The following is a 17,296-nucleotide window of genomic DNA, read 5'->3' on the forward strand; positions in this document are numbered from 1 at the left end:
ATTTCCTCGATCATGCGTGGCTATTCGCCAGTTCACTTGTCCGTCAAGTGTAATTTAAACGCCCTCGTCGGTTGACGCGCTTTCTCGTATTTGCAGTTAGAAACGGCAACATTCTCAAGTCGCGTTATTGCTACAAGAAGGCGTTTTGAGCGGTAATCGACATTTGGAGCTGACGGCTAAACGTGCGAATAAAATACATATGTGATTTTCACAGCAACGATGTCCTTTTGACCTATTTTGTATCGAATTGGGAAGGGATGGCTCTTGAAAGGACTCTCGATCGCCCATTTGGGCAAAAGACGGCAGAACCTGAACGTTGATTGGTCGCCAGGTTTGCCAGTCTGAAATCGGATTAAATCCTGAGATTCTATTCGCCGAAATTGTTGCCCTTCAAGTGGAATGTCAACGCCCCCGGAAGTGTACTCGATTCCGGCGGTTGCGTGCGCAAAAGGCAGGCGCGATATAATCTCCGGTTGGGGGATGGGTGGACCTTGCAAGCCGTGCGTTTATTGGTCAATGCGAAGATTCGAAGGAACAACGCGCAATCTGATTGGACGCCAGGCCTCCCATCACGGCTTTCACAAAAAAGACTTGCGAAAAGGGGCTTTGTTGTTTCTTTGCGCTCGGAAACCCAAATTATTTGCTCGCTACTCATTTCTTCAATCAAATCAAGAGGAGGAAAATGGTATGTACGCGTCTATTGTATTGCAAGCTTGCGGTGGGTCGGGGTGTACTCATCAAAAGGAAAAAAGAAACAAACTAAGATATTTGTCATAACTAGAAAGAAAGCGCCGCGTGGAATCACAAGGTGTTTGGCTAACTGTCACAGCTAAAGCGTTAGCATTAACGGAGGGACCACAAGTACGAGTTAATTTATTGGATTTCATTTTCCAGGCACACTTCTATCTTTTAAGCGACGGTTTTTGTAAGCGGTTAGCAAGTTAAACTATGCACCCGCAATTATTAAATTGCACCCAAAGTGGTATCTCAATAGTTTTGAAATCAGATGCGAGTTTTTTTCCGATATTATTTGTGATTCATCCTTTCAGTCTTTGGTGAAACACATGATATATTTCCAAATATTATTTTCTTGCATTGTATTTTTCCATTTGTAAAACGTTTTTGTCGTGTCCAAAAAAATCAGTTCAAAGTTTGTTTATATTTTTATGATTAGTCGTGTGTTTCCCTCCTAATATTTAGTTTCTTTTTTAATATAGATATTTTTTTCTGTCTTTAAATGCTCTTCTATACATTAGATCTATTATTTTTGTGGGACCAAAATAATTGTAGTATTTTTTGCATCGGTGGTGGTTCGTTTGCAGTGAGCGCCAACTCGCCAGCGAGCGTTATTTTTTTGCCGCGAATCGCGCGAGAACTCTCAAGTGCAACTTGTGCGCGGATGCAAATGTGCCGGCTCTTGTCCTCGTGGCTCGAGCGCTCATGCCCAAAGTGCTGCCTTACTCCTTCGCCTCTTGTTTCCCGTCTTTATTGAAGAATTCAACAGTTCCGCCCTTGAGAAATTTCGATGGAGTTCATTGTGAAACAACAAAAACAAAAATGGGGGGGCGGGGGGGGGGGGAGGGTAAGGATGAAGCGGGAGCTTAATCATAAAAAGAGGTGGTTGAGGGTAGAATTCTGAAAGGTTCAAGAGTTCAACCTAGTGCTGGGTGATATAGAAGAAAATATTAGCCATTTTATATCACAATAACTATCCCACGATATAGTTTCGGTTATTCGATAAAGGAAACTAGGCAACACTATGACTGCTTACCTTTGCTCACTTTATATTGAAGTGACATTAATGAAACAGCCCTCTGTCAAATGATTACTGCATTCACGAGTGCTGCTGTGTCAATTGTAAACAGAAGCAACATATTTTTGCACAAATGTAGATGTCAGTCTAAAAAAAGGCAGAAAAGTAATGTTTCTTTTTTACCAAATGACCTTTTCCCCAGTCATTTTGTGTATTACCAATTACAGAGTTCAGTTGGTCACCCATGAGCAAGTAAGGGCTGCTTTCTATTGGCTGTCGGATCGTCACCTGCCGTCAACCCCGTGACGCGTTTTGGTGCCCGTTTGTCCAAACGGTATTCACGAAGGGGACGGGGAGCTCGTTTTGAAATCGGGTGATGTGATTGGTACATATCATTGGGACCAACCGGCCGTACTTGATCTTGGGATGGCGTTTTTGGGTGCTCAGATACCGCGACAAACGCAAAGACGTTGCTCTCTCGGCCCTGAAGAAAATGCCGATGACATTGTGAGCTTGTATTGCTGCCCGCAGGCTGGCGGCAAGGCAGGAAAAGACAGCGGCAAGGCCAAGGCCAAGGCGGTGTCTCGCTCGCAGAGGGCCGGCCTACAGGTAAGGGAGGGAGCGCCGTCGCACCCAAGACCGACACGCAAACCGTACAGTGCCGGCGCAGAGATTTTGCGGCTCGTACTGTGTGTGTGTGTGTGTGTGTGTGTGTACACACCATTTGAAGTCCTACTGATGTTTGATTCAATGTGGTTTTTTTTCCCCTCCGCCTCTTCAGTTCCCAGTTGGACGTATTCACCGACACTTGAAGACTCGCACCACCAGCCACGGTCGCGTCGGCGCCACTGCCGCCGTGTACAGCGCCGCCATTCTAGAGTACCTCACCGCTGAAGTGAGCGTCGTGCTTATTAGGGGGGGGGATCTTGTATACTTGTTCTCTCACTCGTGTGTCTTGCTTGTTCTTATGGTTCTGTGTGTGTCGCAGTGTGTTTTGTAAGTGTTTTTGCATACTTGTGTTCCCGTCTTGTGTGGATGTTTTTTCGTGTGTGTTCTTGTGGGTATTTGAGTGCTCGGATGGAGAAAAAAAAAATGACTTTACTGCGTTTTATTTTGCCAGGTGGTTGCGTGAAATGAAACCATCTGTCTCCGCATATATTTTTAAGTAGGCTACTTCCCAAAAAGGGGGCGGGGCCTTTTTTTCAGACTGCTTGAAAAATGTACCGGGATCCGGATGATTTAATTTCATGCAACCACCTGCCGAAATTAAATTTGAAAAAAGTTGTGGTTCTTGTAGTGACTCCATTTTCATGTGGTTGCACAAAGTGGAATCATCTGTGTCCAGATACATATTTTTAAGTAGGCGCCCAAAAGAAAAACCCTTACATTTTTTTTAGACGGCTTAAAAAAATACATTGGGGTCCGTTTTCTAACGTGTGTTTTAACGGTTAAGTTTTGTGAGATGTTCAGGTCCTGGAGTTGGCGGGCAACGCGTCCAAAGACTTGAAGGTGAAGCGTATCACTCCTCGCCACTTGCAGTTGGCCATCCGTGGAGACGAGGAGTTGGACTCGCTCATCAAGGCCACCATTGCCGGCGGAGGTGAGTCGCACGCGCACCAAATCGTGACATTTTCCCGAAGCGCGGCCTCCACAATCGCCTTTCAAAATCAGACCTGCCACCAGCAGAAAAGCTGTTTGCTTTCCGTCCTTTATATATTATTCGTTCGTCTAGTCTCCGAGTTGCTCTGCAGTGCTGGTCATGGCTGTAAAGCTTTGAGTGGCGATTTATGGCGCCCCCTACCGATGACACTCGTGGACACCCTATTTATGTACCGTGATCCCTCGCTTATCACGGTCAATTGGGGACCCGGCAGCCAGAAGTGAAAAACCGCAAAGGAGGGTTTGCTCCCATTTCTTAAATGGAGTAACTAATACACCTTTCATTGGGGTTTTTTCGCCACCATCTCTGCCCATCATTGTTTTGTCCAAAACGTTAGCATTTTTACCTTTTGTATTTTCATCTTCTAGAGTTTTGTCATATATTTGAATTGTTTTCTCATATCTGTGTTTTTATTTTGGACTTTATTTGTCCTCGGGGTGTGGATCTCTCCAATAAAAGACAATTCGATTGGGGTACGATGCAATTCCGGACAGTTTGATTTTAAAGTGAAATGGTTCTGATCCGAGGCACTCGCATCTTTTAACCCCAAAAATGAAAACAGTTTTCTGATTCAAATGTGTGTTTGCTGCACACACCCCCCCCCAAAAAAAAAAAATAAATATATATATATATATATATATGGATGTATGTGTCACGCTCTTTCAAAATTGTAAAATTGTCCATTTCCTGAAATATACTTCAAAGTAACCCCAAAAATGAAAACAGTTTTCTGATTCAAATGTGTGTTTGCTGCACACACCCCCCCCCAAAAAAAAAAAAATATATATATATATATATATATATATCTATGGATGTATGTGTCACGCTCTTTCAAAATTGTAAAATTGTCCATTTCCTGAAATATACTTCAAATGATTGCAATTGTTTTCAACGCTTGCAAATTGTCGGTTTGACGTCACATTGTGCCAAAATGTGCAATCTGCACATTTGTGTTTGTGCTGGTCCAGGTGTCATCCCGCACATCCACAAATCTCTCATCGGGAAGAAGGGCCAGCAGAAGACGGTGTAGACGGCCCACCTCCAACCACACTTTTCTGGCCTTCCATAACCAGACCAGAGCTTTTTTATTTCTTATTTTTTGGGGGTCATTATGATGAGGATGATGATGACGATAGCAAGCCAAGAGTGATTGTTTAGCATTTGTGTTGTTATACCTCCCCACTTAACTAGAATCACTTAACGACTTAAAAAATAATAATAAAGAATTGTATGCATCGTGTGGTTAGAATGCTTGACAATGTCAAAACGGCGACAGTGAATTTGTTTGATCGGCCCATTCTATGTTTTATACTGAAATGGTTAAACGCGTTTTGTTTTTATATGATCTCTTTTGTGGTTATTTCCTTTTGAAGATAGAGCATGCGTGATATTTTCGAACGACGGCCAAAAAAATGTGCAACGGTGCTTCGGAAGTGCACGTGGCAAGTATTAGCTTTGATGCTCTATTTTTTTTCATTGAAAAAAAAAAAGATCACAAATGCTTACATGATTTTTAAACTTGAACAATTTGAGGCGGCACGTCACTACATATGTACACATTAGAAGTCGCTACATTTACCGAACCTCAGCAGGGCTTTGACACTCAAATGTACTGTCTGTGTATACGCGTGCGCACAACTTGAAGTGAACGCCATGACATTCTTGTAATGAGCAGCATCAGAACCTTTTTTTCTTAAAGCTGTGAGCTTTGAGAGTGTGCGGGTGTATGTTTTGGTCTGAATAAAACACCCTTTGTATGCGATCCATGGACTCGAGATGGCTGTCCCTGTAGTCGTGAGCGGTTGGGAAACGGTCAGTCTCACCGTTTCAAATTGTAATTCTCTTTGAAACCGTATCCAGCGTCTGAGAGTAGCGTTTCAAGATTTCATCAGGAGTTATGAAGCATCGAGTTCCGAACCTTGAGCTGAAAGCGAGGCCTTAGTGCACAAGTGTCAAGGGGCGCCGTCCTGCCTGTTTCCCACATCTCCCTGCGGCAACACACCTGATTCACAGGATCAGGATCATTGTCCGCTTCCTATGGAGCTTGCTGAAGAGCTGATCATTTAGATCCGCTGTGTTGCAGCAGGCAGAGATGGAAAACATGCAGTACACCCGCACTTTGACACCTGTGCCTTAGTGGTTCAGCCTTCCTTGTGCGCATCGCGAGTATTCGGTGCGTTTGATGGTTTGCCAATCTAAAATATCAACGGGAAAAGAAATGAAATTCGCCATGAAATGCAATTGCGCATGCGCCGTCGATACGCGCAGCCTCGCCGGAACCCAAAAGGAGGTCCGAGGCGATCATTTATCAGTCGAAGACCACAGTCAGCACTTTATTTTTATTTATGCTAAATTTAGAACTGAACTAGGGGCGGCCCGGTAGTCCAGTGGTTAGCACGTCGGCTTCACAGTGCAAAGGGACCGGGTTCAATTCCAGCTCCGGCCTCCCTGTGTGGAGTTTGCATGTTCTCCCCGGGCCTGCGTGGGTTTTCTCCGGGTGCTCCGGTTTCCTCCCACATTCCAAAAAAAAACATGCATGGCAGGCTGATTGGACGCTCTAAATTGTCCCTCGGTGTGAGTGTGAGCGTGAATGGTCGTTTGTCTCTGTGTGCCCTGCGATTGGCTGGCAACTGATTCAGGGTGTCCCCCGCCTACTGCCCGAAGACGGCTGGGATAGGCTCCAGCACCCCCCGCGACCCAAGTGAGGATCAAGCGGTTCGGAAAATGGATGGATGGATGGATGGATAGAACTGAACTAACTTTCGCGAAAAGAATCCATTTTAACCCCGGAAGTGAATGCTTTCAAGGCGGAAACAGTCTCCCGCGCATGCGCCTCATCGACGTACACAAGCGCAACAAACATGGACGCTCTCGGCGACGGCACAAAGGAAAAGAAGACGATACTGAAGAGAAGAGGTGACGAGGACGATGAGCCCTCCGCAAAAGGGCGTCCGAGAGTCGAGGTCGACCACAACACAAACGTGGCCGACCACTACAACCGGCTTCAGGAGGCCGGACTGACCGCGCGTAGCCAAAGCCGCATCTTCTACATGCGGAACTTCAACAACTGGATGAAGAGGTGGGCACAGAACTATTATTATCTCAGATAGTAACCCGACACCGTGTGTGAGCTGAGTTGGGGAGAGGAGCCAAACCCTGGACTCAAGTAAGAATACTATTACTTTAGAAACATACGAGTTATCTTCCAAATAACTACTTAAGTGGGGGGGGGGGGGGGGGGGCGACTCAAGTACCGAGTAGCCGGAGAGGAGACGCTATGTTGGTTCGGCGGGGTCAGAGTCACGTGACAGCGCTCAAGCCACACCTCTCTCCGGCAATGAAAACAAACGAGAGCTCTTGACTTGACGGCGGAGAACGGCCGAAGCTACGCCGCAAGCAAGAACGGGAAACACCTCCACCCGCAGAGCTTCGCCAATGAGCGTCCTCGGGTCCCGGAGCTTCTGTTCCAAGAAAAGCCCGTGTCGCGCGGCGCGCCGCCTGACCCCGTCGAAGCGCTTTTGGAAGGCTTGGCAGCCATCAAATTCGAAGTTTACGATTCTTTGCGAAAAAAATAACCTAGTCAATCCGTTTGAACCCGAATTGTCTTCGTCGTGTGTTCGATGAAGGACGCGGTCCGCAAGTCATTCTGGTTTCATTTAGGTCGAAGAGCTTTTTGTTTTGAATGAAGCAGCCGATGAATCCGTGATTGAAATTTTCTTTTGCCGGGTATCGGAACCTGCGTTGGGCTAAAAAGGAAAAAAACCCAAAACGATCGCATACGCTCCGAACCCCGTCGATCTGTCCTCAGCGTCCTCATCGGCGAGACGGTGGAGAAGCTGCGCGACGCCGGCCACCGGCGCCTGTCGGTGCTCGACCTGGGCTGCGGCAAGGGCGGCGACCTGCTCAAGTGGCGCAAGGGCGGCATCGGCCACTTGGTGTGCGCCGACATCGCCGGCGTGTCGGTGGAGCAGTGTCGCAGTCGCTACGAGCACATGCGGAGGAGGGGCCGCGGCGACGAGGGCATGTTCAGCGCCCAGTTCATCACGGCCGACTGCACCCAAGAGCTCCTGGCCGACAAGTTGGAGCGCCCCGACCTGCGCTTCGACATCTGCAGCTGCCAGTTCGTGTACCACTACTCGTTCGAGAGCCGGGCCAAGGCCGACACGATGCTGAGGAACGCCTGCGAGCGCCTCAAGCCCGGCGGCTACTTCATCGGAACCACGCCGGACGCCTACGAGCTGGTCAAGCGGCTGGAGGCGTCCGACTCGCTCTCCTTCGGCAACGACGTCTTCCGGGTGACTTTCCGGAGCAGGGGCGACTACCCGCTCTTCGGGTGCCAGTACCACTTCAACCTGGAGCAGGTAAGGCGCTCTCTGACCGGCTTTTCCCCGCACGCCTTTGGGGTGCCAAGAAATGAAAGGCGAGCGGCGGGAGCAAATCTTGCAGTCTTCGCCACCCTCGGCAAAGTTCCTTTTTTACTTTCGCGCTCCTTTTATGCTTCGCGAGCCTCCCGTCCGACAATTCCGATCGCCGGTGGATCGAAAAAAAGAATTCTGGCGACACATTGAAAAGGGGAAGAAAAAAACCCCAAAAAACGAGGGACTCCGGAGGCGATTTTTACCCGTTTGAAAAGCTCGAGTATCGGTGGATGAAATGGGCGGGGCCCCGCTCTGCGCCCGTTCTCCCTTTTGACTTCCGGATCGGATTCGGGACTTGTAACTTCTGAGCACGGTCTCCTTTTGCGCAAGTGTGCGCGCTTTGACTTTTGCCGCCGCACGTAGGTGGTGGACGTGCCGGAGTTCCTGGTCTACTTCCCTCTGCTGGAGCGCATGGCCTCACGTTACGGCATGCGCCTGGTGAGCAAGCAGCGCTTCGGCGAGTTCTACCGTGACAAGGTCAAGCTGAGTCACCACCGCGATCTGCTGATGAAAATGGCCTCGCTGGAGGAGTTCCCGGCCCGGGGCGGCGGGCGTCTGACCGCCCGGGACGAGGACGAGTACCGCCACGCCCGCGAGCGGGCGGCGGGCTCCGCCGCCGCCGGGATCCCTCTGGGTACGCTCAGCAGGTCCGAGTGGGAAGCCACCAGCATCTACCTGGTCTTCGTCTTCCAGAAGATGTCCTGACCGAGGTAACGCCGACTCCCGCCGTGAACAAGAAAATGTCAGCCTGTTCTGGGCGGAGCTTTGGGCGGAGCGTGCGCGTGAGGATGTTCGTGGGTGGCCGCCAAATAGGACGCGTTGGCCAGAAAAGGCAAACGCGCTTTGCCGAATTGGAGACGATCGCGCGCAAAATTCACATCCCTGCTCTCAAGACTAGCAAACTGCAAAATACTCCTTTTTGTTCAAGTAGTGTCGATCGCCTCCGTGAAAAGCTCGTTTGTGGCGACAAAAAATAACCCCAACAGGCTCCACGGAGCCACGGCGTGTTGCAATTTCGAGCCGAGGTGCGCTCCGTTTGGCATCCAAGTAGTTCACGGGAGTGGCACCAAAGCCGCAAATGCGTATTTTGCGCGCACGTCGCATCGATACGGTGGCCGCGATGACAATTTGATTTGTTTCCCCCTTGCCGTCATCCCTTTTTAATCGAATTGATCTTCCTCAGCGCTGCTGCTTTCGGGCGCCTTCGGTTCCAAAGGAACGGCGACTGCTGCTAAATGGACAATCTTCGGTGGACATATTGCGAAAGAGTGACTCTGAATATTTTTTTTTCTTTTTTCTGTCCTAAATAAAATAGTTGGGACTGTGGCGTCCCGCGTCCATCTATCAAGTGTAAAATGACAACACCAAATAAATGTTTTGTTTAACTGAAATGTGTCTTGGAGCGAGACAGTGTGAATTTGTCTTTTTCTTTTTCTTGTCCTTCAATCAACAGTGGCGTCACAATTGGACTCATTTACATAATTACACCTGCCACATGCAATTTTGAGGAGCAGGGAAAGCTCGATCAAGATTACTGTTATTCAAAAAATGCTTTTGTTAATGCAGTCCAAGTAAAAATAAAGACTTTGTTCTTAATGCCATCCTTATATGGGGGGGGGGGGTCGCCTAATGAAGCGTTGACAACAGTAACGTCAATGCAACAGCTGCCTTGTTGTTTTTTGTAAGCAACTAGTAGCTTTGTCAAAAGGTTTTTCAAGAAATGCTCATGATGCCCTGATTTCTTTTTTCAATGCCCCCCCCCCCCCCCCCTCAATTCCAGCTGCTTGGTCACGTGCAGACGGGTATAGTTTTATCCCTCGGAGGCAGCGGCACGGTTGTAAAGTCGCCTCTATCCTTATCGTCTCATTCCGCTTGCGTCAGCGGTGGTCCTTCCGTTGTCGTGGGCACCAGGAGAAGGTTCTCCCCACCGTCTTGAAGAACAGGCGGTTGGGCTCGGCCAAGTGCTTCCTGAAGGCGAGTCCGTCGAGGGGCCCGTGAGGCCGACCTTTGGACCGGTCCAGGCACTTCTCCCGCCCGGCCTCCAGGAGGCAGTAGAACCCCTTTTTACGTCACGCGCATCCTCGTCCTCCTCCTCCTCCTCCTCAGGGGTCTTGAGGGGGGGGCGAGTCCCTCCCGTCATCAATAAATTAGAGAGCGTCGCAAGAAGACAACACCAAGGCACAGAAAGTCCCAATGCTGCGTCACTTTGTCTGAAGTTGGTCTCACGGAAAGAAAAAGAAACGTTTACCCTACTTGAAAGCATGACTTCAAATCTTAACATTGGCCTTTACCCCCAATCCAAATGTGAAAGCAGACCCTTAAACCAGAGTTGAAAATCTAACAATAATTCTTGTTTGAATTCCTAAAGCCGGCTTTGAGTACTAGTTTAGAGATATAAGGAGTATTCCGAGAGTGGGGGGAAAAAAGAAACGAAAAGGTAACATATCTTGTTATTTTTTTTAAACGCGAACCGGAAGCGTTCTTAATCATTTCCGGTTTACGGAGCGACAAACATTAGATACCGCGAGCAGCACTGCTTCCGGTGCCTGTTGTCGGGTATGTTGCGTTTCTCACCAATTTGCTTCTTAATTCACATCAAAAGTATTCGTCTACGAGCACGTTCATCAATTTTCAAGTTGTTGGGCAAGTAGACTTCGCCGCCGAACGCGATAGCCCGAGCGAGCGAGCAAGCTAACGAACGCAAAGAAGCCTGGCATCGAATCCGGGTCTCGTTGTTTTGCCCCCCCCCCCCCCCCAAAAAACCCCCCAAAAAACTCGTGGCTTGTTTCGTTCGCCACTTGACTAGACTAGTGAGGTGAAACGTTGATCATGACTCGGCTCGAGCTCGGCCAAAGGCAGGGCGACACAAGTGCACTACTGTGGACTCGAGCAAAGTTTCGAAGGCGACTTTTTGTATCAAACAGCCTCGACGCGTGACAATAGAGCAGACGATTATTCAAAATAAGTCAAGTCAAGAACAACTTTCTTGTCAAATGCGCTGTTTGTGCGACATACAGCACAGATGAAATTTCTTTCCTCTCAACCAGACAACAAGAGGAGCCGCTGCGGGCGCCAGCGCCGCCATCAAAACAACACTGAACATCAAATGACAAAATAATACGACACAACACATAAGACACAGGCAGTCGTGACATGTGAACCACCTTTCCTGCGTCCACTTTGTTGTTTGAAGCAGATGTAATCCTCCCTTTTTCCTCAGGTAAATAACACCATGCTCAACGGGATGGCTGACGATTCTGGTCGACTTTGCTTTTGATCCTGTTTTGGGGAAGGAACCAACGTGCCTTCAGTGTAGCACGAGCTCATTCCGGTCATTTCCGTCTGGTCTCCGAGGTAACGGGCAGCCACCGGGCTATAGGAGACAATGGACCACACGGCAGCCAATAAGAGTCAGGTATGGTCAAGCCAGGAGGACTGGTCGGCGGTCTCCGTGCAGAGCCCCCTCTTCAACACGCCGTCCGGCCGGGACCCGTCGCCGCCCTACGGCCACCCGCAGACGCCCGGCGACGGCTTCGTGCCCACGTTGGCGTGCGTGTCGCACGTCCACTGCCACGTGTCGCCCGCCTCGCTCTTCGCCAGCGCCGCCTTTGACCCGCCGCAGGCTGCCCATCAAGCCCACGGGCCGCCACCACCCTCTACGCGGCCCCCATTTCAGTCTCCCTCATCTCTGGGCTCTTTTCAGAGCATCAACCAGGTGTCTGCCACTTACAGCCAAACCTCGTCGGCGCCCCCTGTGGCATCTCAGTGGATAGACCCGACGCAGTGCCGCGGTAATGTGACACTTTGTGTGTGTGTGTGTGTTTTGAATATCATAGAGCATATACAGTAAGTGCCTCTCCTTATTAGTCCATTCATGGATTAAACACTGGTTGTGAATTTTGGCGTTTTGCCTCTTCTAAGAAATGACGTTTTAAAAATTGCATCTTCAATGAATTATTCATGATTTCGGGTGGGGTTTGTTGTGCTCAAGTCACGACGTAATTATGGAGCAGATTGCTGTCGAAAAGGGGGGGATGTCAAACGGCTTAATCCATTTTGTCCCCCCCCCCCAGCCTTGAATGAGTCTGCTCACGCCGACAACAATGCTGCCATTCCAACAGCGGTGAGGAAAATGGCCGCCCTTTACCGTCATAGCAGCTCTCGGATTGCGGCCCGTGTTGCTCGGACGACCATTTCATCAAAGTTGCTTCCCTCTCTCTCTCTCTCTTTTTTTTCTTCTCCTTTTAAGGGGCTGACAACACGCTCCATGGTTTTACATCAGCGCTCTCTCTTACTCAAGCAGCTGTCGGAGTTGGAGAAACTGGTGAGTCTCGCGCGTGCCTGTGCGGGCTCAGGCTGAAGAGTTCATCGAATTTTGTAATGGAGTCGAATGACTTTTTTTTTGGATGTATTTTTCCAAATTGGGATCTGCTGTGAAAGACTCTTTGAAAATTCGTCTAACTCGTGTCGTCTCTTCCCATCCAGCTGGAATCGTTGCCTCCGGAGGACGACGTCTGCGTGAAGCCGCCCCTTTCGGCCCCCCAGGCAAATAAATGTTGATTTCGTTGCCAAATGTCCCACGCGGGCACGGCATGTGGAATGATGTCTGAGTGTCGTCTCCGCGTCTCTTCAGTCGCCTCTGTCCACGGGCCAGTCGCCGCCGTGTCAAAGCGAGGCGGCGCACAAAATGGAGGTGCCTCCGGAGGACCACGTCTGCGTGAAGTCGCCCCTTTCGGCCCCCCAGGCAAATAAACGTTGATTTCATTGCCGAGTGTCCACGCGCGCGGCATGTGGACTGATGTCTGAGTGTCATCTCTGCAGTCGCCTCTGTCCACGGGTCAGTCGCCGCCGCCGTGTCAAAGCGAGGCAGCGCACAAAATGGAGGTGCGTTGTTCATCAGCATGTGCACGTTCTGATTCCGCGCTCACGTTCCGAGGCTCGGCTTTCCTTTTTTTTTTTTTTTTTTTTTTTTTTTTGTCAGCCGGAGTGGTACGCGTCTTCAGACGGTGCGTCGCCGCCACAGCCGCCGACGCCGCTGCAAGCGGCGCCGTCGGACAGCGAGCGTCGCGAAAAGCCAGCATGCGGTGGCGAGCATGCCGACGCCGCCGCCGCCGACGACGACTTGACGGATGACTCTGCATGTGATCCAGCAGACCCCGTAAGATGACACGTTGCATGCGTTAGTTCATTTTTGGACGACTGCGTTGCATCAAACTGACGCCGGTTGCGAATATTTCCGTTGCTTCGTCGCGCTCCACTGAGGTGGACACGTTGCGCAGTGTCACTATTTTTTTTCAACATGATTTGTTCACTTTACAGCAGGAAAGGCGCATTTTGTGGAAGTGACTTTAAACTCTTGTACGTTGAGATGAAAAGTTTGGAGTGATTATCAGAAAGAAAATGATGACGGTTAGCGGTTTTACCGCAATCATACAAAATAATCGAAGCAAAAACGGCAGATGCAAACAGGCTCCGAATAAAGCAGACATACGGCGGGTACCTCAACTTGTGTCATGTACTCTTTGTATTGCGTCGACATGTTTTATTTATCCTCTGCGAAGAATGACCTTTATTCTTGCACCTCAGTTCTGATTGTCTTTTTCTGTTTCAGCAACGGGCCTTTGTACTTGACTGTCATCTTTCCCCAGGACGGCCGCTCTCCCGACTCGTCAGACCGCGGCTCCGTTTTCGTACCGAGCGACGACAGCGACGTGTCTGACGCTCTGTCGGACGCGGGAGAAGACCTCGTCCGCCGCTCGGGCGCGTCCCCTCGCAGCCCCGCCATGTCCCTGCGCAGCAGGAAAAAGTCCGACGCGTCCCTCGGCGCCCGGCCGCCGGAAGCCGAGACGGAGTGGAGCCGCTTGAAGAACGTCAAGGTGGGCTTGCTTTCAAACGACTTCAAATCGAGGAGACCTCGAGAAGCGCCAAGTCGAACCGACGACGGTTCGGCAAAAGTAGCTTGCGCGCGGTCGTTGGACGAATACATCCTCCGCGTCCAATTTGGGCCGAGGAAATTCAAATGGACGTCGCAATAGGCGGTAGGAGAATATCCTTTGCACGTTGCAAAAAAAACAAACCCCTGCTTCATTTCGCTCGCTCGCCTTTCTTTTTTGAAATACAACTCCGCCGCGGTCACAGAAATGACCTCCTCCCGCGAGTGCGTCCGGGGAGTTAAATTTCTGAAGCGGATGTGGGCGGGACCGTCGGGCTGCTGACCGACGACGGCCTTCCCGCCTCCACCCGGCGCGTACCCGTCGATCTTTTTTTTTTTTTCTCACGGCGACTGCTCGTCACCATTTCAACAGGGGTGATTGATGACAAGTCGCTCTCCGCGTGGCGCGCGCGCCGCCGTGGACTCTGCGTTTGTCCTTTCTTCGGGCCACGTGTCTCCTGAGCGACCTGCGCTTCTCGCCTGCTTTTCCCATCAAGGTGCGCGCCATGAAGCAAGGCCAGAAGAGCCGCGAGCGCGTTTCTCGGCGGAACCACTGCCTGTTTTGCTCCAAGGCCGTCATCAAGATGTCCAGGCACCTGCAGCGCAGACACGGCCACAAGGAGCAAGTGTCGGCCGCCCTGCGCTTCCCCAAAGGCTCGCGGGAGAGGCAGCGGCTGTGGAACCGGCTCATCAACGAGGGCAACTACGCGCACAACCGGCAAGTGCTGAGGACCGGCCAGGGGCAGCTGGCGGCGCGCAAGAGGCCCCCCCAGACGGGCCAGGCGCAGGACTTCCTGCACTGCCTGTACTGCCGAGGCCTGTACATCAAGAAGAACGTGGCCTGCCACATGAATCGCTGTCCCGAACGGCGCCGGAGGAAGAAGGAGGGCGAGCCCCGCCTGGGCAAGGAGCGCGTGGAAACCCGCTGCGCCATGGAGGCCATGGGCGAGCTGGGCATCAGCGCCGGCCTGCGCGACGTCCTCTCGCAGATGATCTACGACGACGTGACGCGCCTCATCATCAGCGAGCCCGTCCTGCTGGGCTACGGCGAGGGCATGTTGGCGCGGTACGGCGCCGACGCCAGGCGGCGGGAGTACATGCGGCAGAACCTGCGGCAGATGGCTCGGCTGGTCCTGGAGGCCTGGAAGCGCACGCCGCTCAGGCGGCTGGAGGATTTCTTCCTGCCCGACAGCTTCCCGCACGTGGTGGCCGCCGTCAACGTCCTGGCCGGCTACGACCCGGCCGCCCGCACCTACGGCGCCCCCTCGCTGGCCATCAAGCTGGGCTACTCCCTCCAGAAGGTGTGCCGCCTCGTCCAGGAGAGGGCGCTGGAGCGCGGAGACTTCGGCCTGGCCGAGGCCGCCAAGAACTTCCTGCTGGTCTACAGGAAGCGCTGGGCCAAGACCGTCTCCTCGGACGCCCTGTCGGTTCTGCGGAAGAGCAAAAGGAGCTCCGGCGGGGAGAACGTTCCGGACGCCCGCGACGTGAGGAGGCTCCACCTGCACGCCGAGGAAGTCCACCTCCTCGCCGAGGAGAAACTCGGCCGGGAGCCCGCCGCCGAAACCTACGACGCGCTGGCCAGGGCCCTTCTGGCCCGAATGGTTCTGTTCAACAGGAGACGGAGCAGCGAGGTGTCCTCCTTACCGCTCGCCGCCTTGAAGTCCGTCAAGAGGCCCGACCCGGGGGAGAACTCGGACTTGTTACTGGGCGAGCTGGAGAGGGGCATGTGTCGAGTCTTCAGCAGGATGGAGATCCGCTCGGCCTGCGGCCGCATGGTCCCCGTCCTGCTCAAAGCGGCTTTCCTGCCCGCGCTGGAGCTCCTGGCGCGGGTCCGCGAGGCTTGCGGCGTCCCCGCCCAGAACCCCTTCCTGTTCGGACGCCCGCACGCGCTCAGCGCCTACCGCGGCTCCGTCTGCGTGCAGACGTTGGTCAAGGACGCCGCGGTGCGAAAGCCCGAGGCGCTGACGTCGGCCGGCGTTCGCAAGCGCCACGCCGCCATGTTGCAGCTCCTCAGCCTGGACCCCGCCGAGAGGGAGCTGGTCCTGGGGCCCGACAAGCAAGCGGAGAGCCTTCGGGGCGACGTCCACCCTGGAGGTGAGCGATTAGTAACCTATCCTTCTTCTTTGCCGGTTTTTTTTTTCGCGCTTTGGCGCCATAAGATGGCGCCAAGAAACCATGGCGTACTGCAGACGAGGAGCCTCGTTTCCACTTGTGGTGGCAAATAACCATTTTCGAAGTGAGCCGAGCAGCTTCGTTGACGCAAATGTGGAGCTTTTCTGCCATCTCGGAACTCTGTTGAAATGAGCTGAATTTGTTTTGTTTTTCGGTCGAACCGCTCGAGGACCCTGCCGAAGGTGTCGAGAGCTGCTCCGCTTTTACCCGAAAACCGCACTTGTCCTCCTCAATCTGACATTCAACCTCCTTGCCGGCGCCGCTCCTGAGCGGGGAGGCTGCGCAGTGCGACTCCTCTGTCGTCGCGACACGCCCTCCGGAATCTTTTCCTTTATTTGCGTCGGATTTCTTTTTCTTTGTTGGAATGAATATTTGGATGTCCTATTCACATCCTCGATGATCCTTTCAGGCGCCAGGCAGCCCGGCGAGTCTGTCGGCGGTTCGTCCGGGACACGCTCAACCAAATCCGCGGCGGCCCGGCGGGCGCCGAAAGGTACGAAAGTCGGCGTGCGATCGCTTTTGCCCATGTCCCGAGCGAGCTTCAAAGTGTCGGCTCGCCCTTTCGTCAAATTCAGTCGGCTCGCCGGCCAGCAAGCAGAAGTGGAGCGACTGCGAGGTCGCCGCCGTGGAGAGACACATGATGTCCCTCATCCGAGACCACAAGGTGCCGCAAAAGCTGGACTGTCTGCGGTGTCTGGAGGCCGAGCCGCGGGCCCTGAGCACGCGCTCCTGGAAGGGCATCAAGGACTACGTGAGGAACCGGATCACCGCCCTCAAAAGACAAGCCAAGCCCCCCAAGCGCTGATGTCTCTGGAGTCATTTCGCACCCTTATCTTTGCTTTTCCAGCTGTCATTCTTGATAAATAGTTCCACGCCTTGGCTATTGTCTCACATTGTCATTTTCCTGCTTAGTGTCGGTAGCTTGCAAAAATTCCACTTGAGTCGCGAAAACCCCCGAATAATTGACATCCACCCGCAACGCTGTTTGCGATTGCGTCCGATCTTTTAAAAAAAAAAAACAAAGTGCCCCTTTAACGATTTCCTCCCAACCAAGACCCCCAACGGCGGCGCATCTTACGCCGACTTCCTCTACCACCCGCACGTCAACTCTGTGCGCGCGCCGCGCTGACCCGCAAACACACGATGAGCCGACGCCGAATGGCTCTTGGCTTGATTTATTGACTCTTCTTTCACGAGTTTGTGTGAGTCGAAGCACAGTGGGATGACTGAGGAGAACTGGTCTGACTGGAAAGGAATTCCATCTTATTGTTGAGATGTAATTATGGTTCACAGATAACCTGCTGGCACGGAGACTTTGTCACATCTGGGCCGGTTGACTGTAACACACTTGACTTTGGAGT

The 17,296-nt window shown here is 52.0% G+C and overlaps 3 protein-coding genes across 5 annotated transcripts; all 3 read left to right on the top strand.

The window, feature by feature from the left end:
- The first annotated feature begins 537 nt into the window (after nt 1-537).
- Nucleotides 538-5,175, top strand: LOC147204476 (histone H2A.V). The gene is made up of 5 exons (XM_086112492.1): nt 538-685; nt 2,285-2,362; nt 2,535-2,648; nt 3,224-3,353; nt 4,382-5,175. Exons 1-5 carry the CDS (start codon nt 683-685, stop codon nt 4,441-4,443), a joined length of 387 nt encoding a protein of 128 aa, XP_085968618.1. The 5' UTR covers nt 538-682; the 3' UTR covers nt 4,444-5,175.
- A 1,010-nt stretch (nt 5,176-6,185) lies between these two features.
- rnmt (RNA (guanine-7-) methyltransferase) lies at nt 6,186-9,222 on the top strand. Its single transcript, XM_086112440.1, has 4 exons — nt 6,186-6,492; nt 7,222-7,774; nt 8,195-8,541; nt 9,015-9,222. Exons 1-3 carry the CDS (start codon nt 6,275-6,277, stop codon nt 8,534-8,536), a joined length of 1,113 nt encoding a protein of 370 aa, XP_085968566.1. The 5' UTR covers nt 6,186-6,274; the 3' UTR covers nt 8,537-8,541; nt 9,015-9,222.
- A 1,111-nt stretch (nt 9,223-10,333) lies between these two features.
- Nucleotides 10,334-16,814, top strand: LOC147204478 (uncharacterized). 3 transcript variants are annotated; one of them, XM_086111975.1, is made up of 12 exons: nt 10,334-10,387; nt 11,052-11,622; nt 11,905-11,954; nt 12,081-12,155; nt 12,317-12,376; nt 12,465-12,575; nt 12,653-12,715; nt 12,813-12,989; nt 13,480-13,707; nt 14,261-15,857; nt 16,345-16,428; nt 16,511-16,814. In XM_086111975.1, exons 2-12 carry the CDS (start codon nt 11,217-11,219, stop codon nt 16,738-16,740), a joined length of 3,081 nt encoding a protein of 1,026 aa, XP_085968101.1. In that variant the 5' UTR covers nt 10,334-10,387; nt 11,052-11,216; the 3' UTR covers nt 16,741-16,814. The 3 variants fall into 3 exon arrangements, with proteins under 3 accessions (XP_085968101.1, XP_085968100.1, XP_085968102.1); XM_086111974.1 differs by having other exon boundaries at nt 11,905-12,155; XM_086111976.1 differs by lacking the exons at nt 10,334-10,387; nt 11,905-11,954 and having other exon boundaries at nt 11,485-11,622.
- The last annotated feature ends 482 nt before the right edge of the window (nt 16,815-17,296 follow it).

This window comes from Hippocampus guttulatus, chromosome 5 (genome assembly GCF_054856545.1).
Source record: "Hippocampus guttulatus isolate MCC_2025c chromosome 5, RoL_Hgut_1.0, whole genome shotgun sequence".
Lineage (NCBI taxonomy): Eukaryota > Metazoa > Chordata > Actinopteri > Syngnathiformes > Syngnathidae > Hippocampus > Hippocampus guttulatus.

Excerpts from the sequence above, each read along its gene's own strand:
- LOC147204478 (XM_086111974.1), top strand. The coding sequence starts at position 11,217 with ATGGACCACACGGCAGCCAATAAGAGTCAGGTATGGTCAAGCCAGGAG. Across the intron at positions 12,156-12,316 it reads TGTCGGAGTTGGAGAAACTG|CTGGAATCGTTGCCTCCGGA; the intron begins GTGAGTCTCGCG and ends CTTCCCATCCAG. Across the intron at positions 12,990-13,479 it reads CATGTGATCCAGCAGACCCC|GACGGCCGCTCTCCCGACTC; the intron begins GTAAGATGACAC and ends ATCTTTCCCCAG.
- LOC147204476 (XM_086112492.1), top strand. Across the intron at positions 2,363-2,534 it reads CGCAGAGGGCCGGCCTACAG|TTCCCAGTTGGACGTATTCA; the intron begins GTAAGGGAGGGA and ends CCGCCTCTTCAG. Across the intron at positions 2,649-3,223 it reads TAGAGTACCTCACCGCTGAA|GTCCTGGAGTTGGCGGGCAA; the intron begins GTGAGCGTCGTG and ends TGAGATGTTCAG.
- rnmt (XM_086112440.1), top strand. The coding sequence starts at position 6,275 with ATGGACGCTCTCGGCGACGGCACAAAGGAAAAGAAGACGATACTGAAG. Across the intron at positions 6,493-7,221 it reads TTCAACAACTGGATGAAGAG|CGTCCTCATCGGCGAGACGG; the intron begins GTGGGCACAGAA and ends ATCTGTCCTCAG. Across the intron at positions 7,775-8,194 it reads ACCACTTCAACCTGGAGCAG|GTGGTGGACGTGCCGGAGTT; the intron begins GTAAGGCGCTCT and ends CGCCGCACGTAG.